Here is a 24,823-nt window from a genome sequence, read left to right as displayed (position 1 = left end):
AATTTCTGGTGGAGTACAAGCACTGCTTAAACCACCCAGCAGAAAAAGGGGCACAGGACTCCTGGGTCAGGTTGTGCTGCTCTTGCCACTGCTCTGGCTAGGTGTGCAATGGATTTAGCAAAGAGTCAAGACCAAAGCCTGCAAAACCAACCTTATTTCATGTGCTGAGTTGTTTCAGGTGTCTGAGTTGTGGTGCCTGTGCTCTGTAAGACCAACTCTTTAACCTCTGAGGGTTTGTTTGCTTTTTACAGCTAACATATGTCGTGCATGTTATTTCAGAGAGTTTGCAGTGACCTAATAGTAAAGATGATTAAAAGCAAAGAAGGGGCGAGTTGGTGGGATGACAACCAGCAAAACAGACAAAGTCATGATGTATTCAATTCTGTTTAAGATGTGTGTATATGTGCAGGCATGTAAATAAAATCTATGATCTATACATACGTCAGTTCTGAACCTGCAGAGACACTTACATCACATACAGCCCACGGCAGAGAAAAATCTGGACACCACCAGACATAATATACTCCGCCTACTTAGACTTCCCACAAAGGATATGGTTCTGCAAATTAAACTTTGGTGCAGAAATTTCAGTTTGGGTGAAAGCTTTTGTTTTTAATAATATCCATTTGGCTTCCAGAAGCAATGCCAAACACAGGTAGAGCAAGTTATATGAGATTAATATACAGCTTTAAGCTAGTATTATGTCAAAATGTACCTCTCACCCATTCATGTGTGCTCCCAGGCATCATTTGACCACTCATTTCACTCCTGGTTTCTTCATTTTTAGATTGACTCCTAGCAAAAATCTCCAACTATAAATATAATTGCATGCATTTTCCATACAAAAATACCATACTTTATTGTATTTAAATATGGGGGGGAAAGACAGATTGAGTGAACTTTTCAAAGCTACAAGCACAGCACAGGAGATTTCATATTCAAGACCTTCCCAGATTGGAGTTCAGCATATTAGATCATTCCTTCCTGCAACAGCATTTTTCCTTATCTAGACCTTGCCACAACAACAAATCAAACCCCTAAACAGAAAAACAGCATCAGAGATGTCATTATCCACAACACACTTACATCAGAGATGAATATAACTGCTGTACCCAGAAGAAAAAAAAGTGCTGAAAATAAGATATTAAGAGCCAAACTAATTGCTGACATAAGCAGGTACAAGCACATTGAGTGAAATGGAGTAGCTTATGCCTGCCATGAATATAACCGTAAACGTTTAGCAGGTTCTTTCTCGAGTCTTTGTTTAAACAAATCTGAATTTATTAGTCTGCTGCTGAATAAATATGATAAACTCTTATTGAAATTATCCTCTGGTGAGCAGCAATAAATACTAGGCAACATTCTTACAAGTGATCCATTATCTTAAACTGGCTAAGAGCAACTCCAGGTTTTCTGCCTGCACAGGCAAAAGTTATCTTCAGTACAAGTGAGTGCAAAATAGCATACTGCTGTGAGTTTGGGGATGCACATGGAAACATTTCCAAGCTCAGTACCAAACCAAGCAACTCAAGACATCCCATCTCCATGAAGTTCATATGGTAACAATACAGAACATTTTCATACATAATTTACAATCCACTATGAAAAGCTAGAGGTCAAAACTTTCAGGGCATAACAGGAAAAACGTGCAAGGCATGTTGGATCAGCTTTTCTGATATTACAAAAAACTGGAGCAAAAACACAGGCAGGATTTTTAATTAAGAAGAAAAATAGTCAGCTTTTGTCAGATACAGCATCCAAACAGGCTTCAGTTTATTTCATTAACCACTATTTAGAGATATACACAGGAATTAAACAGGAAAGCAGGGGGAGAAAAATCCTGTAGAAAGAATCCTGTTTGTGCTCCCATTATCCAAATACATACCCAGGGCCATTTTAGCACTTTCCAATGTTCTCCAAATGCAATGTTTAGTAAACCTTTGTGTTGTGAGACACTTTCAAGCATTGCATTTTAATACCACAGACAATTATATCCTTTGGATGTTTCCATTGCCAGAAGCTGAGGCTCAGGTGGCTGCTTAACCACCCCCTGCACAGGGACAGAAAGCAGGCAGTGCCTAATCTTCTACATCTTTCCTTCTCTGCCTGCTCCTCCATCCCCCTTCCCATGCAACAGCAGAGTGTCTCATATACCACTGCAACACCTGCTTCCTAATGCAACCGTGCCTGATCCTGTACAAAACAAAAATCAAAACTAAAACACATAAGGATGTAATATAACATTTGCATAATGGGTGTGAGACAGAAAAGACAATTTAGCTACAGTGATTACACCGACATAAACTCTCTGCCAAAGGGATACAAAACAAACATGCTCTGTTTAAAAATACATCTTGCACATCATTTTTACCATGTTTAAAAGAAAATCACACTCTTTAAACCAGAGGCCTGGCTGCAACACTCAGGAAGCCTGTGGGGCAGATGGCATCTCCCTGCAGGCTAGCCCCCTTCTGCCTCCATACTGGTTTCACACCAGTTTCAGGTGACATGGCACCTGAACAGAGCTGGATGCCTCAGTGTATAGCCTTCTCAGTAGAAACCCTGCCAGACCTACCTCAGATGATCACACTTTGGTGTTTTGGTTTGGTTTCTAATGAAATTTGGAGCAGTGGAGCAAGTTCATACAAGGTGTGTGCTTTGAAATCACAGGCTTGTGGTGCACCATTGAGCACTGACAGCTCTCAGATTTGGTTTTTTTGTGAATCAAGATGCCAGACACAAATGCCCTCACACACAGTTCTCCAGGTCAACACTGAGGTGTTTCAAGCCACGGTGAGCATTTCTGTTGCAGGCATATTTGTTTCAACTGTATCACATTAAAAATTGAGACAGTAACCTTCTCACCTGCTCAGTACTCAAACACTGCAAACCTACTCCTAACAAACATGAGAGGAAACAGAGCTGAGAAGGAAGAAAAAGATGTTATAATAAAAGATATAGTGCTGCTTTTCTAATTCTTAATTCTCCCCCTCCTTCCATCCTTGGGTTTTCACACACAGTATTTATCTCCTTGAGAGCTCCTTAATGCTCACCCTGCTTCTCTTAATGCCCAGAAGATGTCTCACCCATTACACATCAACACTGGCACTGGGCCACCCCAGCAGGACAGAGGTCATCCCACACACCCTGGCACAACTCAACCAGAGACCCCTTTTTTCAATAGAAGCAAGCATAAACCTTCACACCCTTGATCATGAGTATGCTCTCTGCTACAGGAGTGTATTTTACTGTTTAAGTGTATTGGTTGTCTTCTAAGCCACTCCTACTTTAGGGTCATCTTTATTATCTCCCCTTAACTACAAAAATCACAAGGTCCCTCAGCAGAATAATTCCTAACAAAGATGCTGATAAACAGGAAGAGGTCAGACAAAAGCTCTGTCTATACTTAAGAAAATATTGCACTGTCTACAGCCTCCAGCTCTTCACTTTGGCTTTTCTTTGGAAGCTCAAAGATGGCATCTTTGTCTATGCATTCTTCTATCTCAAACACCCACACAAGTTTATTGCTATTTGCCTATGAAAACACCAGTAACTGAGAATATATCCTCTGCCAAAAGCACCTGTTGCCTTGATTCAATCCTTTTGCACAGAAGCCTACACCTGACAGAGGTATATCTGTCCTTTCCTGCACTTGTTTTCAACCTACCCAACAATCAGATGCACACAGACAGCACCTACATGAAGATGTTTTATCAGGAGTACACCACTGACAGCAAACTGCCAGTATTCAGTAAAACCCACCCAAGAAACAGCTGCATTTCAGCACCAGATCCTCAGAGTCTCTTCCTCCTGCCTTCTTTCCACCGGTCTTGCTTCACCTGAGTATCTTCCCCCAGCAGTTTTGAGGACAAGCAGATACAAGAATACACCATTCCCACTGATGAATTCACTCAGTCATGTCACTAACAGTCCCACTTAACTGTACTGTAGCATTCCTTTGGCAGCTTCTCCCACCATCGTGTAGTAACAACTCACCACCGTCCCATGTGAGCTACCAGGGTTCAGTTTTCCATGTGACTTTATTCCCACAGCAACCACCCAAAATGCTATCCCACTTGACTCTTACTGCCCTGTAATTAAAAACACAGTCAAGATCAGAGTAGTCAATATCCATCTAAGCTTTCATGACCAACCCACGGACATAAGGTCAAATAAAGAAATCACTGCAGGGAGATACTTAGCAGTAGTATCCTCATTACAGGCAAACTGGGCATTAATCATGAAGTCCTAGATAACGGCTTTAGTCTTTTGTAGCACAGAAATTAAGTCAAGATTATATAAACAGCTGGCCTTTAATAATAATAATTTTTTAAAAACCCCAAACCCAACCTCTGGCTATGAGCATAGTTGCTTTAACTTGCAATAGGAAGCTTTCACTTACTGTCTTAAGCATTCAAACACAAAAATCTGGATCTTTTCTCCCCACACTTTAAATATTTTTCCAGGCTATTCCCAAGTTTTTCCTTTTAGCATTCCCTAAGAAACAGCTACACTCACTGTTCTACTCACTGAGGCTCAGCTATGGATAAAGACCAGAGGGGTGGATAAAGACCAGAGTATGCAGAAGGGGATCTGGCAACCAGACTCTTGAGAAACCTGAGCTTCATTTTCTGTTCTGAATCAGCTTCCAGGGAGACCTCAGTGAGCTGCTTGGGGCTGCTACCTCCTAAAACCCAGCACCTGAGACAACAAGGGCATCCAGTACCTCCCATCCCTTTCACTGTTCCCTTCAGCCTGCTCTTCTGGGCCAACTCAACTACATGTGGGAAGATGCCATCACTCGTATTTGGGCTGACACCCTGAATGCAATGAGAGCCCAAAGGAATCACCTCCCAGTAGATGTAAATCACAGACACACAACCTTTTATCTCCCCAAACCCCAGTCCCAGGCTTCTGGCACCAGTCCTCCAAACACCCTCATCCTCTTAAGAGCTGGACAGAGGGAATATACCATGTTCCCCAGCACCAGACCAGGGCAGCAAAGTGAGATCTGTTAATGCTGCCCGTTGATGGGGGGGCAGGGGGGGAATTGTGATTGTTTTGTTGTGCACACTGACCTACAGCACCACCATGTTCCTTAACACCAACATGCACCATGCTGATCACCCACGCTCCAATTCAGTAAGTATCAAGCATGAGGGCACCAATCCCATTTCTGCCAAAGCAACCACAGCACACAGTGTGATGTTTGCACTGGCCCTGCTTCCTGCCTGGAGGATGCTTGCTCCATCTAGCTAAAGCAGAACTGCTCTAAGAGATTACATTCATCCTGATACAAAGTCTGGGGCCACAACTTTCCTTGTGTGACATACGTCAGCGACCTTGGCTTTGGAGACCAATTCCCAATTGGAGATCAAACTGCTGCAGTAGTGATGCCTGCTCCATCTGCACCATTGATGGGTCATGGTCACACCTGACCCCACAGACACGCTTTTATTCAAATAATTTCCTTTGTGTAAGCTTTATTTCTTCCTTGCAGGGATTGCAATGGTGGCTTCCCCTTAAGTCTTTCAAGTCTTCCATTCAGCTCTCGTTTTCTGAGAAGCACAGCTGAACTCAAAAGCTGTCAGAACACACATACCTCCCAGGGCTACAGCTGCAGATATTTTGGACCACTCATCCTCCTGAGCCTGGAGCAAAGAACCACACAAGGAAGTCCACTGCTTGGTGTGAGATTGCAGAAGCTCTGAAATCCCCCTTTACTGATAGATCTACTATCATCTCCAGCAGAGCCAGGAGACCCCCTACCTGCCCAAGCTCAAAGTAAAACCATGGAATAGTTTAAAGTTGATGTTTTAAGTGTAAGGGAGCAGAGATCTTCAGTGTGTGTCATACTTCCTACAAAGAGTCTTACAAGTGACTCAAGCTGCCCAAAGTGAGTGAGTTCAAGCCAGCCCTTTCTTCCCCCCCTTTTTTATCCTGCTTCTTTTCACGGGACCACACTCATAATGATGGAAAAGTTTGAGTTAAAAGTGTCATCTACATAAAGGTTGCCTAGATACTTTGAAGATGCATGCCACAGGATGTGTGCAAATAACAGGATTTCACTTTACGTTGCATTTAAAAGAAAATGTGCCAAAAGCGATCACTCCGCACACAATGGGTAAGAGAACAAATGATGAGTCCATGCCACACTGATAGCAGGACTGAAGCTAAAAGCTTCATTTCATTTGCCTAAAATAAAGTAAAACCCAATTATTCCTGAGAAATAAGAAGTCTGAATCAGAAGGCATCTAAACTTTTGAATTCAATTCTATTGCTGTGAATGCAAAGCAACACTGGTCTCAGAACATTCTGGAGACATGAATGAATTAAGGACCAGTAAACTTTCCAGGGAGATATCTCCCTATTCTACATCTAAGTAGAGCAATAAGAAATAGATAAAAACCACAACAATTGAATTCCAGATTTTGCATGAAAACATAAATGGAACATTATATACTGTGTGGGGATGACAAACATCTCAGACCATTTGACTTGTAGCCAGACTCTGCAGCTTCTGACATACATGGCACATTTAGCTTAGAGGTTAAATGAGACTTTGGTGCAAAAGAATGCATTTACACATCAGCCTGCAATGTGGCATCCATCCCCCACTTCTCAGGCTTCTGTTTGAATAGATCAAAGACTTCTGGCCATGGAAAGCAACATCACATAAGGCAGCTGGGAGCCTCCTAACACCTCCCCTGCTGCTGCTGGCCGTGCTCTGGCTGAGGACCCAGAGCAGCCACAACAACAGTGCTGTTAAACAACTGAAGTCAGCAATGAGCAGATTACACCAGTATCCCCAAATATGATTAATAAAAGGTGTATTTCAAGGAAAATGTTTTTCAAGAAAATTAGCTCAATACAGGGCAGCAGCAGCTCAGCACATGGCCGTGCCCAGGCACTGCTGCCACTCAGAAAGCAGGACTTGCTGGGGGAGCATCTCCTTGCCCTAGCAGTGGGGCTGCATCAAGGCAGCCTCTGCAGAATGAAAGATGGAGGGAATGAGGCACTTGAAGATGATTTTTCTCTCTGAAGTGTTATCATTTGGCAATTTGTTATATGCTCCCAACCCCATTGTTTCTGACACTTGCAGAACAAAAGCAGCCGCTCATCAATATTCAAAATTACAAGGCTTGTCTTGCAGAGAAAAAGCAATACCTAAGTCATATCTGGTCTTGAGAAGGCTACAATTCACATAAAAGCTGAGCAAAGCTCTCCTCTATCACTTTAATTGATTGTGCACAGAACAGGAGTGAAGCAAACATATCCAAAGCTTGCTGAAGTTGAAGGTTCATTGCAGCCCCACAACTTTCAGCTTTCATTACAAAAAAGTGGATTCTTGCTTACTACTAATTTAAAGAAAAATAAAAAAGTAATAAATTCAGACTGTGAGTTTTCTAAAAGGATTTGGTTTTCACACTTCATCTTTAGACAGCCATAAGCCACTCACATGTCTCACCTTACTATCTAATCGGTTTAGATGATCTGATTTGACTTTTTCCCAGAAAAATATACTGGTAGCATGTGGTAGCAGGCAGGACTTTGCAGGGTTAGAGCAAGCAAAAGGCAAGCAAAATGGCATAGCTGCCTAAAAACAAATAGCAAGCAGCAAATCTAAGGTGAAATTAGGATAATTAGCTCCTCAAAACTGCTGAATCCTGAGCTGGGATCCTGGCGATGGCTGGAGGTGGATCAAGCCAGCAATACTCTGAGAAATGAAGACACATAGCAGTTAAAGTCTGTTCAGTAATGCAGTGAGGGCCAAATCAAGGAATCCCACACACATTCAAGCATGAGCACAGACCCATCACACCTGTCCTTCACACTGCCAAGGATGAGCAGTGTGCAGAAAGGGCTCAAACCTGACCTTAAGGCCTATAGCTCAGAAATACTGTTAATGCAGCCCACAGATTTTCCTCCCTCTTACTTTACCAAAGCTTTCAAATAAAACCCATTGGTTGTAAGGGAAAAACTTCTAAAGGGAACAGAAAGACTACTGTCACCTCTAGAGATCCAGTAGTGCTACCCTGTGCATGCATTCACACCACCTTCTACCTTTACCCACCAGGGTTTAGAACACTGTAATAACTGATTCTCTGTTAATCTGGAGAGGGGCTAAAACCATCTTACAACTAGACAAAAACAAGGCAGGAACAAGCTCATTCCTAGGCTTATAAAACAAGCCTTTACAGATAATTATGTTTTATTACTTTTCATTTTATGAGGACTGCATTATACAAAACAAATACCAGATGCCCATTTGTTGCATTTGGGGGAGAGGCAGAATCTCCGCAAGCACTGCTGTAAGCAGCTCTGCTTTTAATTAAATACAATAAATGCATAAAAATTAATACTGTTGGAAACCAGCAGGTAGGAAGCAAACAGATGCACTGTAGATGCTGGAAGACCCCCTCCCCTCCAAGCTCCTGCAGCAGAAGCAGCCACTCACCAGCCTATTGCTCAGGGCAGGAGCTCTCTGACCAAGACTCCTTATGCATTTCCCTTTAATGCATTTCCATTAATGCCAAACTTTGCAGATAACCAAAAGCTTTAAATAAATAAAAAAAAAAAAAAGAAAAAATAGGGAGAGGTGAAGTAAGCAAGATTTAACGCTACTTTTGTTAGAGACACCCATGCACTCACAGCCAGGAAAACCTGCAAAAAGACAATTTCTTAAAGATGGAAGAAAGATGGAGAAAGATAAGAGAGAAGGCAAGGAGGTGTAAAGGCAACCTTAAAGAAACCATCCAAAACCTGACACATCCTTCTACTGTTAAGTTGCCAGACTCATACAAAACACTCCCAAGTGGCCAGACAGAGGGTGTAGAACAAGCCTCTATACCTGAGATGAAGGACATGCATCTGAAACACGTGGACACAACCAGAGCCAATAACCAGCAAAAATGGGAAGCAGTTCCTGAAGGACAGTAAAACACAGCCAACTTTCCAGCAACTGCCAGACATCAGCCATCCACCTCCCCAGAGGCACCACTATGAAATCTATTTCCCATTTTCAATGGTGGTTTCCTTTTTCATTTTAAGTGCATTATGATTCAATCATGGGGTGACAATAGACACTTTACTCAAGGCTGATACCAGCCCTACATTGTAAATCCAGTTTTCAACATCAGGTCTGATAATACTTTAAAGTTCTGCAGAGAAGACTGAAATTGTGTACACAAAATCTCATTGCAGTGGGGAGTCAGCTTCAATTTTTTTTTTTTTAAGTAGAGATTTTTTTTAAGATGTGGTGCAGCAATAAACACAAGGTAAACAGCAGTGGGATGGTTTCCATGCTTTGCTGCTCATTTTCAGGTTTCCATCTGTTCTATTTATCAAAGCTGAGGATGGGTCTCTTCTATTATCCTCCACCAGTGCATATCCTCAACCTACTTCCTAATCAAGTTTGTTTACAAATATTCATTAAATTCCATACTTTATTGGCCTAGACCAGGGTACCACAAGCTGCAATTACAGTAATCAGTGCATTGATTATTGTGAAACATGGCTACCCTGAGACCAAAGTTAAAGTAACAACTATTGCTATAACCAGTAACTACACCAACAGAGCACCCAGGGATGACACCACTATCTCTAAATTCTTAAATCACCAGTTTTAGACCTAAACAACACACACACACTGGAATAACAATACAATAATTCACACACTGTGAATTATTTTACTATGATCTGTGTCATAAAGTATTTTCATTAAAAATGAAAGAGTAAAAAAACTTTGCTAAAAAGGGTTATTATTACAGGTCATCAGAAATAGCTAATAAAACAAAAGATGGAAATCTGTTTTCACTGCAACTCACTAATGTTGTGATACAGAAAGTAAAGAGACAAGTGCCCTGGTTATTTTGGTTCTCAGCAACAGTACCTGAAACGGCCATCAGCAGGCAGTGAGGAAGAGCCCTGTCAATGAATGGCAATGATTTGTTGACACCTTTAGCACAAACAAGACAAGGACCAGGTGCCCCTGCACAAACACAGAGCAAGAGTCGACCCAGACCTCGAGGTACTCAATTGCTGAGCTCCACAGCAAAGACAAAGGAGGATCTGAGGAGAGCCAACAGCTGAGAAAACAGCCACCCCCATAGTTAGCTCCACATCAAGAGACATGCACAGAGTTTAGAGATGAGTGGGACTTAGGGGCTTCTACTGAGCTGAGGGGACCTGGAGCCTTCACACTGGGCACAGAGCTCAGGAAGCACCATCCATTTGTGGCTGAGTGATGGGTGCTCCCTGCCCCAGCCAAGGGGTCCCTTGACAACATGTTCTCAGGGTCACTGAGCATGCAAGGCCCAGCTGGGGACAACCAGATGCTGCTCAGACCTTCCAGCTCTCATCCTGCCTCCAGCAACCCTGAATCAACACTGACAGGCAGATGGGACAGCAAGGTGATGCGCTACCCTCAGCTGAAGGTGAACAACCACCTCCTGCTATCAACAACTTAGGTACTTGTTCCCTTACACACCACATCTGCAAAAGCCATATTCCAAGGAACAAAGCTGAGATTTTATTACTGGTCTCTGCAAGTAAATTTTGGGAAGGCCATGGAGAAGTAATTGCATTTGTGTGCGTGCGAACTCACAAATTAACCCCAGGAACTCTGTTTATGGCGGGGGGGTCATTTACAAGGAGAGGTGAGAGCAGCAAGCACACGGACCCCTGACTTTGATGTGTCCCCCACCTGCCTTCCCCCAGCTCCAGCCGCTTGTGTGCTTTGATTACCCGAGCTTTCCCGCCACTGCTTCACTCAGCTGCTTTCATCTTGCCACAACAACAGCTCGTGAGAAGAAAGCGGGAGAGGGAAGAGGTGAGAAAGAAATAAAAAGAGAAAGATTTGGGGCTGGAAAAGTCAGCTTGGTAGAGGAATCTGGAAAGAATTGACATGCTGTCAGGCAGAGATGAAACCATTAGAAATAAGGGATGGGTCGCTCACTTATTAAAATCGTGGTATGATTTTAATAAGGAAAGTACATCTTTGGCACCTCCTTGAAATCCCTCCGATGAAAGAGCCACCCAACAATCTGGGACAGCTAAATTCAGTGCCATTTTTATCTTTTGTCAAATATGCATAAAAGCTTCTGAAGACAAATATCCAACATAAAACGGTAACAAAAAGTTTTTTAAAATCTTACTTTAACTGACCCACAGGCCAGACTGACTGTCAAACCTGAAGTGATGCCAAGCAGTGAAGAGAAACCTAACACCAGCCTGAAGTAAAACTTGCAGAACTGTAGTAAAAAAGCAGGCAGGGAAAGGGGATGAAGAACAGTTACTAAAATACAGGACTGCCTGAAATATTTCTCTATCTTCAAAAAATGTTGCCTTGAAATTTCTACCTACTTCATTCACCTTGCTGCTATCAGATTTTTTATTATCCTCAGTTTTGAGAATTTGTCTGGCACTTAGTATGCAGGAGCAGTGCACAGGAATAGATCCTGCTGCCATAGATAATGCGGTTCTAAGGGAAACCCATCAATTGTTAATGGCCATGCAAATTGTTGAAACTAGAGAGTTATTCACAGTTATCTCGCTGTGATTTGGTAAGTGTCCATGCCTGATGTGATCACTCACTTGATATATTATTCCATTACAATTCAAGTAGTAGTCTTAGCTTTTGAGTTTAGAGAAAAAAAAGTGTAAGGGAGTGTGGAAGGGTGAAGGAATGTTATTTGTTTTAAATTATTTTGAACAGTTATACACACCTTCTTATGTAAAGTATGATAAATCCCTTCCTGCGACTACAGTCATGCCTTACTGAAACATTTAAATCCCCCCGATCAGAAAATAAAGGAGCTTAGCGTGCAACTTTAGACCATGATCCTGTGAAGCACTTTCTTATGCTTCAACCATACACATGGTGCACACATCCTCTGTGGCACTGGATCTTCCAGCTGAAGTTCACACCCTTTTACAATTTCTGATCAGGGTTTTCTACTGCTTATGCAAAAATTTGCTGGCATTTAATAAGCTATAGGCGTCTCCTCAAATCCATAATGCATTCACTCTCTCTTGCAGCAGCAACCTACTGATCATTAATTTTCAGCTTTATTGCAGCTCCAACATTTCAGCTGCTTTTTTTTTTTTGCATCTTGTCTGAGATTTATTACTTCTAGCAAAGTGTACTTCAGTTTTTTCTATTTTGTTTGCTGATTTTTAAACCGTCCTTAAGGGGGAAGTGTTACTGTTCTTTATAAAATAATTCTGAAATCACAGTATTAAAAAATAAATCCTATAATTATGTTTCCCATTAGGATTAGATAAATTACATTTAATTAAAAGAAAAATCTGCTAGCACCCAGCACAATGGTTGGTGGCAAACTCCTAAGAGTTAAACATTCATGTGTTTATCTTCCTGAAGCAGCTGAGTCTATGAGCAGACACACCAAAACAAGCCTTCAGAGATATAAACTCAGACATTGTAACAAAAATTTCTCCCTCCCTTCAGACAAAGATTCTGATTTTTAGAAGCAGGCTCTGAATTTATTCTTCACTACTACAAAAACTACGATTCTGATGGGCTTTCTGGTAGTAACACACTGAACTACCTGACTGCACCACGAATTCCAGTATTGTGATAAAATGTCTGCAATTATTTGCCAGGCAAAAACCAGTATCAGAAGTCAAGATCTTCTAGGAGAATGAAGAAAAACAGGATTCCTACCCAAACACTGCCACGCTCCCCTGTCTCCCGCACTGCTGTTGGTCAGGTGATGTTCTCCATCAACCTGAAGGCTGCAGGGGTCATAACACACATTGCAGCTCTAGCAAACTATTTATACCATGCTCCTTTTTACAGCCTCAGAGAACTAATTATTAACAGGATAGGATCCCCCACAGATACACTGAGCAAACACTACGGTATGCAATTTTCCTTTAGGAATTTACTGCTACGCGCAGGCCGTCAGCATCACGCTCTCAATTTTGTTTAGGAGCTGAAGAATGATTGATCTTATTGATTTGTGTCAACAGTCTGACATGGCCATATCGACCAGCTGTAATTTTGTAGGAGGAGCTGGGAAGGGAACTGGAGACTGCATTCTCTGTGGCACATCACCCTGCCCAAAGAGAAGATGATGTGAGAGATGCTGGTACAGCCACCAACGGGACCGCACTGGGACTCGAACCGACACAAGCGAGCGACGAGAGATTTCCCACGACCGTGTTTACAGCAAATCCACTGCTAAACACCCAAATGTATAATTATAATCTATTATAATTATGCAAAGAAGTAACATTTCAGAAAGGCCTTCTCATTTCTCATTCTTAGCATTGAATACTTTTGTTTTGCAGCCAATCAACTAAATTAGCCCTAATTCTGTTTCATTCATAAACACAAAGAGGATATTAGAGGGGGAAAAAGTGAATAAATGGAAAATTCACTTAGGAACCCAGGAATTATTTTGTTCTCATGTATTTCTGGACTAGAAACCATCATGGAGAAATAAGTCAACTTACAGAAGCTTTACTGAATTTGCTAACTGCACTGCAGGAGTCCTTGGAGGAGTGATCAGGAACGACAGCGCTTCAGTGCCTGGAAAAGCAATGGTCTTTGGTAGCAGCTGAGTGAAGCAAGGAGAGTTAAAAGGTTCATATACCAAACATGTCCTCACTCAGGACAAGTAAAACCCAAAAAAAAGCTTTAGAGGCTATTTGCCCTCACCAGACACACAGAGGAGAGCTGCTTTATACTGCTTCTGACAACTGTCACCTTTTATTGGAAAATAATTTTAGACCAGTGTTCAGTGATGCTTCCTGAGAAGGGGATACAGAAGTAGTATTTCAGTTTTACACAGGCTTTAAACATTATAAAGCACTAAAGTAAACCTCCAAAATGCTTAGGAAAAGCAATGACTCCTTTCCATTTTAAAAGCATATGGAAACATAAGCATGGTTGCCAGTGGCAATCCTGGCTGTCAGACTGCAGGCTTGAGACATCCAGGCAAGAGAAGGCAGGAGCTCCTGCAACAGCTCTGCCAGCACCTCAGTTCTCCCAGGGACTGCAGGAGGGTTGAAAAGTCTGTCTCACTGGAGTATGAAATGGGGGCCTTATTTACCTGATACAAACATCCCACCCCTACCACCTTTCAGGGAACATCCATTTAGCATCCTGGCCAAGAAGACAGCACTGAGCCACCCAAAAAACTGAAGGTAAATCTCAGCAAGAATTGGTGGGAGAGACAAGTGCAGAAACACAAGATATTTAAAGAAAACGGCCTCTTCTTTCTCCTATTATTGAGCAGGCCTAACCCTCCTGACTGGCTTGCAGTTATGTTTTCTTGTTCTAAGAAATGATAAGATTTTAGGAAATCAGATTGCACTTGGAAAGCCATCAGCCTGGCAGCACTCATACTAGTTTTTCCCAGAAAAGCAGTTAAGACACAACATTTTGCTGAGATAGGGCCTGTATTACTTACGACACTACTTCCCCCTTCTCATTTGAAATGAATCTCTTCTCTTTCATTCTCATTCGGAATTAATTTCTTAAACTAATTTCTCCTGCACCACAGCAGTACGCTGATCTCCCACCTCTTGGCCTTCAAACACCCTCCCAGGCTATGTGGCTCCCCGGCCACAATACCAGGATAGTTTCTTCTAGTGTGGCTGTCAAATTGTTACAAATTATAATTTGTTGTAAAAGTGGAAGAAAGGACTCCCACCGTTCTCTGGCTAGAATCTTTAATTGCTCTGGTGCACACCTGGTATCTCAGGCACCCCCTGCCACAGCTCCCTCCCTCCCGGTCTTCTCTAGAGACCTGGGGGTGAGTTGGATCAGCATTACATAGTAGCAATGCTCCCTACAGTTGACTGAGGAGGCTCCCAAATTAAAGGCAAAACAGTGATGATACATGTCCTACTTCCTCCTGAAATTTGTATTGAAAAAGAGCAACACAAAGCCTCACATAAAAGTACAGCATAGCTAGGTCAACACAGGAAGAGGAACAAATCTATAGCTCAGTGAAACCTGTATGTTCCAAATACTTGGAAATGTGGAAAGGTGCAGAACCTTAAATGTAACCTGAAGTTATATTCACACATTCCCACAGGCTAAACTAATATCCATATGACATGAGACAAGAGTATAAATCTTGCATTATCATCTAGATATAGCCAAGTCCATGAGAAGTCAGTCACCTTAGCAGCTCAGAACACTGCATTTAACTCCACTCACAGGCAAGACAGTTGTCCAAGTACCTACCAATGATTCTTCTCTGGTTAGCAAAACAGTTTGTTTACTCAAGACCACAAAACTCTGTGGATTTTCTGAAAAAAAGCCTTCAGAGAGAAAAGGAAAACAATCACAGATAATACTCCAGAAATCATCAGATTACAGCACATTCTCTTGACTCACATCTGTTGAGTAAATAAGTGCTTCGTGCAGACCAGTTTCATTTACTTCCCTCTCCTGCAAGCAGCTGCTGGTTTACTTTCCAGCAGGCTGTTCCAGGACTATATGTGGGGCAAAAGGATTATCTGCAGCAGTCAGAGCAGTAGTCGTTTCCATTCGGGTTTGTCCCATTCTCCCCGTGAGATGCACCACTTCACAGATGCATGGATGCAAACAGGCCACAGCTGGGAACACCCTCAATGCAGCAGGGAGCAGCAGGCAGCTGCACACAACTCGCAAGAGAATCCCAAATTCAGCCACCTCTCTCCTTTAGGAGCAGTTTCAGTGGATACTTTAGGGCACTACAGAACATCCTGCAGAAGTCAGACTTTGCCCTGTGAAATATCCAGACAGGGAGGGTAAGAAGGCAGGAACACCAAGGGATGCTCTGCAGCACTTACTTGCTGAGGCCACCTCACTGGAGGCACAAGAGGACTTTCTCTTGCCAAAAGAGGTAGCTGGAACTGTTACTCTCAGCTCAGTTCTGATCTGGGTTCAACGAGCCCTTGAAACTACTTTGTTTCCAGATTAATTCTACTTAAAATGATGACTCAGATAATTTTTTTCTTTGAATTTTGTTCTGTCATCAAGTGTCTCTTCAATGATGAGTATTTATCGATAAACTATCCTAGATCAATTTTCCTAGGCAGGAAAAATAAAAGCAGAGCCCCTTGAGCTGTGAAAGCTCACATACATTGTGCATGCAGAAAACATCTGCTGCAGACCAGATCACCCATCTACTGTAATGCTTTGTCACCACACAGCCTCATATAAGATGCTTCACAGAAAGACACAGAAAGGCCTGGGGCAACCAATTATAATAATAACTCACCCCACAAGAAAACTTAATTACTTGAGGTTAGGAGGGCACCTGGTTTAAGGCCAGCGGGCAGGGTGGGCTCCTCTGCCAGTGCCTGACCCTGCACACGCGGCAGTGCCCAGCACCGCTCGCACCCACCGGGAACACGCGCATGGACCCACCCGCTCCCGCGCGCATCCACCGAGGGAAGAGCCTGCTGCCAGCGGCCAGCTGAGGAGGGCACGGTGCCTGTGAGCTTAGGGATGCCCCGTGGCCCCTGCTCCCAGCTCCTGCCAGGGCATCAGCCTGCAGCCTCTGGAAGCTCCTACCCCTCAGGGTCCTACTTGCGTTAAATCAGCATCAACAGGCACATAAGGACACTGCAATACATACAGAGAGCAAGAGGAAGAACACAATAGAGCAAGTCCTCTTTCTCAGACATCCATTAAAGCTTTGTTATTTACCTGTTTACTGCATTTTGGATAAATGTATTGTAAACCAGAAAAATTTCCAGTTTCTCAAAAAAATCAATATTTAAAAGTAGTCTGGTGGGGACAGGTCTCTGTAGGAGCCAAGTTTCTCTGGGAAAATGCCCAGGCACTCTCAGTAGTTTTTGAGTTTTATCCAAGCTCCCAAAACAGCCTGGTGATATACAAGATGCCCTGACTGGTCCCCATCTCACTTCAGATGTCCTGGACAGCAGCCACCCTGAACCTGGGTGATTTCTGAGACCTGTCCTAAATAGCTGCATATGAGCTGCCTTGTGAAGGCTTTTAGATAATTAAAAAAATAATCCAGTGAGTGATTAAGTGTGGCATTTACATTTGTATTTTAGTACAATACACGGAAGCTCAGTATATTACAAGTACAAGAATTTCACCTTTGTTTGAAACATGCACATACAAGCATATGGAGCATTCACATTATCATCACAAGTTGGACAGACAAGCCTAAGCCTTACTCCACATTCTCCTGCCAGTCTGCTGAGTGGCAGTCATCCCTCGTGTGCACTTCTACCACTTCTTTTTTTCAGTATGTGTATTTTATTCCTACTGGGAAGGAAGCAAAACTAAAACCCGCTTTTCTTCCCATTCTGTACCTATTGCATGACTGTGACCATTACTCACGATTTTCAAGGGTGGCAGGTTCAGCTGTGATTGGCACATGTTCCACCAGTAGAGTGCACAACAGGTAAACCTACCAGGTACCAGGCATCAATGAAAATGTTCAGCTGGATACATTCTCCTCTACAAGTACACATCCAACCCTGCCTAGTGCTACTGTGTGCCCTGCAGAGATGTCTCCCCGGTGTAAGCTCGCAGGGTGCTGCTGCTCTCCCCTTCTGCCCGCACCCACAGCCCCAGGCCGATCTGTGAGCAGCTCCTGCCATAGGCTCCTCCTCCACTACCACATGCCTCCAAACTCCTCTGGCAGAACTAGTCCCACTCATGAGGTCCTGCATGTTTTACCTCCTTTTCTCAGTTCAGTCATGATCACACAGGCTTTTTGAGCACTGACCAGTCAAAAAACCTAGTCGATAAAGCACACTTCATTATCCTATTTGCCCTCCACCATAGCTCACTTTTCTCCAAAAATACATTTTTTTCTCACTTTTCCTCCTCCATTCTACTCCCTTCTTCTTTTTTTCCCCTTTTGCTTCATTCTCATCATTAACTTTAGATATCAAGCATGGATGAGGAAAAAGTCTCCTTGCATGAGCTTCTGGTGAGACCTTATGTTTTTTGATACTATCTCCCCTACCCTCTCCATCCTCCGAGGGCAGGGTTGCTGCAGGTCAGGGGATATACCACAGACATTATTTTACTTTCCTAGAAAGATTCTCATTTTGGTGCAAACTTCTTCTCTGCATCTGGCTTCACTAGAACATCACATTCCTCCATTGCTTTTGGTATCCACAGTCATTTATATTACCTTCCAAAAAGTAATTATTTGGAACCAGTTAAGCCTGTATATGAATTCTGCCTTTGTTTAAAACACATTGTACATATGTATATATTTAGACCGTCATTAAATATTTAAGAGGCTGTCTTCAAACTTCAGCAGCAGCAGCTTTTATTCCCTTAACCCTTTGTGAAATAGAAAGCTTGAGGCTGAAATCTTATTGTGGAGGAATTCAGAAAGCCCAGCTGCCTTAGTGCTGGGTGACAAAGGCCACCTCTGACAACCAAGGACACTGTAAAGAAAACCAGAGGTTTTCTTTGTTTTCTTTTATATCCTGTTTGCCAGCGGTCTAATCATGATAATGTAATTCATTTTAGCCTGCCTCAGCTTTATCTGCTGAGATGCATAACTAGGATGCAAATTAATTAGCTGTGACATACAGATGGATCTTTCAATACAATTCACAGAGACAGTCAAATACACACATGCCCATCCATGCTTTCCCCAAACAAAGAAAGACACTCTACACATTTTTCCAGAGGTCAGGAAGTCACCTTGCTTGGCTTTTTCAATCTCCTAGAGAGGAAACACCACATCCAGCAGACAGGTGGACCTCATGTGAACCCAATACCAAATGTTACACTCTAGATGAAACCCCACCACAAGTAACTTGTGATTTGTGCAGCCCCACACCCAACACATCAGGGTAGCACCACTACCCTGCTAACACAAGGTTAGCACGTTTTAAAATCTGGTCACCTAATTTACCAGCTTAGCAAGGCCTCTAACCTAGACCAAATCATTCATACATCACCCTGGCAAGCACTGGTATCTCAAGACCAGCTCTCCATGGCCAGGGCACCTACACTACTGTCTTTCACATGAAGTGGTGTAAGTATCACAGCAAAGGATAGGAAAATCAGTACAGAAAAGCACAATATGCAACTCCCAATTGTATATGGATATGCCAACAGACGTATCCTGGAGAGTATGTTTTTCCTTTTTTTTTATTAAAACCCTTGAAGATGCATTGTTAAATCCAAGCCCCAAATGCCTCACAAGAGCCACTCCACGTGCAGTTTTCAAGGCCCAGATATATTTAGAGACACTTCTTTCCAAGCACTACAGCCTCACTGATGATCGGATGCTGCTTTACGTGGGATGAAAAATGGAGTTCCTTCTGCAGCTTTCACAGCTGAGTTACACATCAGCACAGAAGCATTTCAACTGGACAGCTGTGTCATGCTACCTTGGGGATGTGACCCTAGCAGACTTTTTGAAGGGAGTGGAGCCCCAGGCACGGTCCCTACGGGCACAGAGGAGGCAGCAGAAGACACAGGCGCTGGCAGGACGCGGTGCTGGCAGAGCAGCAGATGGCACACTCGGCTGTGCATCGGCACCAGGCACCAGTGGGAAGGGGCAGCAGCACACTCTGTCAGGTGCCCTCACTCCGGTAAGATGCGGGGTCAAAGAGCTGCAGCATCTGCAGCTGTTCACTAGAGCAAACCCCTCCACCTCAGCAGCCTGACCACAGACCGAGCTTGCCTCAATTCTTGGCGTAATCTTATTTTCTTGACAGCATCAGTTTTTAGGTCCTGTCTTTTAACAGCGGCATTGCAACAAATGTTGAAGTCCCCCACCCCAGATCCAGCTGCATCCTAGCAGCGAGTATGCTTTCTGTATGAATAGCATGGCATAGTGTGTACAGCTGGGTGCATGTTATCATATCCCCTGAGGGTTGCCATAGACAAATCTCACCACAATAAGTGGCAAAGACACTTAGGGGGAGCAGAACTCACAGGGAGAGGTCTATCTTCTATTAGACCAAATGGCATAGCTGTAAAAAAATCGGACTCAACCTGTGAAACCACAGGCAGGTATGTTTGGGTTTATGACAACTTGACAGCACACACACTGTAGTATACAGCAAATAACCAGGATTTTCCCCCATCTGTAAATTAGCTCCAATTGCTCAGATCTAAAAACAAAAAACCAATACACCCTGAAAGGCTGTAACTGTCAGGTCTCCCTTCTTTCCCAAAGCATATATTCCCTGAAGGAGATCACAAGCCAAAGGGACTCCCGGGTGATAAATAACATGAGCTTAGCTTAGTATCTCTACTGATCATTTGGCACTGATGCTGTATCACTTCCACATATGCATTATTTCACCATTTGCCCATCAGTTTCCTGAAAATGAATGGGATTAAAAGTCCACTGAGTATTTGCACTGCTTTTTCCTCCCCCTCTGCAGCAGAATTACAGTAACCAAAAGGTGAGCAGAGTTCACCCAGGCACTTCACGCAGGCTTCTCGACTTTGCAATGCTGACCTTCCCGGTCTCTTCCCAACCCCCAGGGATAGTTTCGGTGGAGAAACAGACAGCCAGTCGGAAATTTTCACCAGTATTAATGCCAACGTAGTTTCTTCCCAAATACTCTCCAGAAGTATTTTTCCACCCACGTTCCCCTGTGCACCACAAAACCCTCCAGCCGTTGGCAGCTCTGGGTGCAGCTCCCACTGCACATCACGCACTGCTGTACAGCTGGTCTGTTTTAATTCAGCATGTAATTCATGCTACCCAGGAAATATTCTCATGTGAAAAACTTCATATACAGGAACCTATTCTGCAGCAAACATAGCGGTGGTCGGCATTTAAATAAACTAATCAGCTGCAAACGGCTTAGTCAGCATCGCAATCCTGGAGGTAATTCCCAGAAGCGATTTTCCCGGCAGCTATATATACAAACCTAAAAAGCAGACTGGAAGACAAGGGCAGCAGCACAGCGAGACAAAATTTGGCTTCACAGTGACATTATCAACAAATAAAAATAAAACTCGAGGAAAGGTAAGCAACCAGGCGTTCACAGAAAGCACACACTGAGCTCGCATCACTGGTGTATCCTCTCACATATGAAAACCAGAAACTCAGACACAGGACACAAACAGAGCCAACACTCCTTCCTTCACTGATACTGTGCTGGTTTGAACTGAGAGGAAAAACACGGCAAGGCAAGTTACAGACCTGTCTGTGGAGATACACAGACACAGGTCACACGCCAGGCAGTGCTTTTTGGAGAGCGCATCCCAACCATCACCCTCAGCAACCAACCCACTTCGGGAGCCTGGCTCACATGCGACCTGAAGAGACCTGAGGACTCGTACAAACTTTGTCTGAGGGCAGGGAAGGCACAGGGCATCTGGCCTAAGAGGCACTGGGGGACAAAAAGCAGTGCCAAATGCCAGCGCATCCTCCAGGAGCACCTCCGCCGCTGGCAAGGTTTGGAAAGCCATAAGGCTGCGCATGCAGGTCACAGTCCCTGGGCAGGACACAGCATCGCCCTTCAGTGCCAGCTCCCCCGGCCGAGGCAGCACGGAGCCGGCCGGCTGCCTCACGGGTGCCGGGAGAAGCCACCGACTCGCCCAAAGCAGCGATGAACGCCTTCCTCTGGCCGCTGCCAGCGCACTGGCACACATCTGCTCCTATCTGCCCGGCGGCGGCGGGCATGCCGGCATGCCCTGGGGATACAAGCACGGGGAAGGGGCACCGCTCACTTACTTTTCGTATTCGGCGTTGTCTCGATCGCAGCGCGAATCCTTGTGCTTTTGCCAGTCTTTGCCATGCTTGCAGGTGGTCAGGAGGACAACATCCTCTCCGTTATGGACGTGATATAAGGCATTCCTGGTGTCTGACCCTATCCCCGTCAGGTACCTTTTCCCCTTGAATACCAACATGTACTTCCTGAGAGGAGGGATGGTGTTAAACCTCAAAAATCCCTTCTCCCCTCCTGTCCTAGGATGATCCTTAGAAAAAAGCGGGATAGAAACGTCAAAGTTGGGTCTGAAGTTTTCAGTACTGATGCTGGCTTTGGCCAGCATAGCCTGGCCAATGTCGAACCCCACATCCTCAGTGTAGTCGGGCCAGGTGCCGGAGTATAAATTAAAAATTAGGTGGTTTCTGCCGTTGTTCCACAGGTGGAGGCTCTGCACCTTGGAGCGGAGGTTGTGCACATACTGGGGCGAGAGCTGGTCTCGGTCCAGCGTGTCCAGGCTGAGGACGAAAAGGCAGGCCTGCCCGGGGTCCGAGGTGTAGAACCGGGAGCCCTCGATAGCGGCCAGGACGTTTTGGTAGCTCTCGGCGATCTTCTCTCCCTTCTGCTGCGGGTACACGTAGACCTTGAAGCCGTTTTTCCGGCACTGGGCGAAGTCGAAGCAGGACTCCATGCGGCAGCGGCGCCCGCGGTAGAGGCCGGCGCTGGCGTCCCGCCGCTGACGGGGGGAGACGCGCCCGCCGCCCTCGGGGCCCGGGCGCTCGGCGGGCGCGAAGGGCCGCAGGGCGTCGGGGAAGCGGGGCCAGGGCCGCTCGGCGCCGCCGGGGCGCGGGCCATGCCGGCTACCGGGCGGCGGGTGCCGGGCCGCCCGCAGCCGCACACCTCCCAGGTAGAGCAGCAGGGCAAGACAGGTGCCGGCAGAGAGCAGCGTCAGGTAGCGTTTTTTGGCCTGCATGTGTCCGGCGGGGGTCCGGGGGGCTGCGGAGGAAGGCGGGGGCAGCCCGAGCTCGCCGGGCGCCGCTCTCAGCTCCGCTCCGCCATCTTCCCGCCGGCGAGCGCTTCAAACTCTCTTCGCCCACCTCCGCTCGGCGCCGTTCCCCAAGCCGCCGGCCGCGGCCGCGCATGTGGGCGACCGCCGCAACTTTCTCGCCGCCGGTGTCTCAGGGGCGGCGGGCGGCGGCCCGGCGGCGGCCCGGCGGGGCGCCCCGCATGCACTCAGGGCCGGCCCCCCGCGCGGGGCGGGCACCGGGCAGCGCCGCTCCCGCCTTCCCGCCGCTGCCGGCGCTCGGCTCCGCCACGCTCCCGCCCACCCCTCTCCGCCCCGCGCCGCCAGCCCAGCCCAGCCCAGCCCGGCCCGGCCCAGCCCAGTCCAGCCCCGTCGGCTCACAGCCCGCGGCCGCCGCGCCGCAGCCTGACGAAGCCCCGCATCGCCCGGCGCCCCACGCCTGGCCTGGGCGTCGCTCGCTCCTCGCCTCGCTCCCGCTGAATGGCCCCCAGGACAGAGCAGCGGCGGCGAGGACCCTCCTCCCTCCTCTTCTCCTCCTCCCTCTCTTTCTCCTCCCTCTCTTGCTCGCCCCTCCCTCCTTCCCCGCCTCCCCCGGGCCGCGGCAGCAGCGGCCGCCGAGCCCCGCGCTCGCCCACCCCGCCCGCCCGGGGCCGCGACCCCCGCCCGCCGCACCCGGCCCGCGCCGCCCCCGCCCCGGCCCCGCGCGCTGACCTCACCCCGCCGCGCACCCCGCGCCCCCATTGGCGGGCGTCACGTCCGGGGGGGCGGGGCTTCCGCCGCGCCCATTCATAACCCGGCGGGCGGGGGGCGCCGCTGCTGAGGTAGCACTGAGGGATCCTGGGGGGCGCTGACCGGGCCGGGCGCTCGGGCTGCTCCGCGGGGTGGCATCCAGTGACCCCCGGCTCGAGGGCTCCTTCGCCCCCCCCTGCCAGTGCAGCCCTCAGCCCCTGGCTGAGGGTGCCCCGAGCCGGCTCTGTGCCGGCGCCGCCGCTGCCGCCCCCTGCCGAGTGCGGCGCCGCTGTGCTGGAGCGGCCCCGAGGGAACAGACCCGAAACCGGGGCTGAGACCTAAAAACCTAGCAGCGAGGCGCCTGGTAACAAGAGTTCTGTATGCTGCGAGCAGGGCCGGGGACTGCGGTCGCGGCCTCTCTCCCCGGCGGGGCCGGCCGGGACGTGGCTCCGCTGCCGGCGCTGCCCTCGCACCCCCGGGTGTCCCCGCCATCGCCGGGGCATGCGGTGTGCCCGGCCTCCCCTGGGAGCAGGCCCTCCGCACCACCAAGGCGGCTCCTCGGGGCTGGCCGATAGCAAAACGATGCTGATAAACGAGTGGTCTGTGGAGAGCTGCCTAAGCACCCAGCCATCCCTGCAGCTACGTTTTTGAGCTTAACCTTATCTGCTCCTTGGCATTCAGTTCCACACCAGCAGCCTGTGTTCTGGGAGAGCCCTCATCGCTCCGGCAGGATGACCTGCATGGTGAAGCCAGGCTGGAGGGGATGGCGGGAACACAGCTGGGGCCCCAGCTTGCTTTGGCACCCAGTGCTGGAAGGGATGATTGCAGCGCCAGTGGATGTATCTGTTTCAGTCCTGCTAGCTCAGCAAATAATAGTGGGGAAATTACCTGGGATGGGCTTCAAAGTGCTTGCACAAGACCCTGGATGCCAAGTAACTATCCAATGCTTAAGTCTGTCCAAACGTGTTTTCCTTGTTGCTCATATCCTACATTAAAAGTAGTATTGGATTTGCCTTTCCTGCACTGCAATTCCCCTTACCAGCTGCTAGATATAGAGGGGTCTTACACCACCTGAGGGACAGAAACTTTGCATCAGCTGAAAGCTTCCCTACCCCTGCACACTTCCATGCATGTCCCAAGAATGAGCTGAGGCTGCTGTTGTGTTCTTTCCTCTTGTCCCTGCACTGATGCTGAGTTGAGGAGGAGAAATGCACCATAATGTGTGTGAAGGTAGTGTCTCTTCAGGAAATGTGGTGAGACCTTACTAAGGAAGGGTGCATTACTGATAGAAAAATGTGGGTCAATCCACACTTGCCTCCAGTTGAGGCCAAGAGAAGACAATTCCCTTCAAAAATAATGTGACTGTGGGGAGGACTGTTGCAGGAAAAAGTTGGGAATAATAAGAAAAATTCTCAGATTCTAAGAACA

The 24,823-nt window shown here is 46.4% G+C and overlaps 1 protein-coding gene across 1 annotated transcript in view; it reads right to left on the bottom strand.

Moving 5' to 3' along the window:
* The window catches only part of EXT1 (exostosin glycosyltransferase 1), a 181,196-nt gene extending 158,226 nt beyond the window's left edge, over positions 1-22,970 (bottom strand). Inside the window, exon 1 of the mRNA XM_054633316.2 lies at positions 21,669-22,970. Within this exon, the coding sequence (XP_054489291.1) occupies positions 21,669-22,615 (947 nt within the window). The 5' untranslated portion in view covers positions 22,616-22,970. The remainder of the gene's footprint in view (positions 1-21,668) is intronic.
* Positions 22,971-24,823: the final 1,853 nt, after the last annotated feature.

The sequence above is a fragment of the Agelaius phoeniceus genome, chromosome 1 (assembly GCF_051311805.1).
Source record: "Agelaius phoeniceus isolate bAgePho1 chromosome 1, bAgePho1.hap1, whole genome shotgun sequence".
Taxonomy (NCBI): domain Eukaryota; kingdom Metazoa; phylum Chordata; class Aves; order Passeriformes; family Icteridae; genus Agelaius; species Agelaius phoeniceus.
Note: the sequence above shows the minus strand (reverse complement) of the source record. Positions and strands in the feature narration are given on the sequence as shown.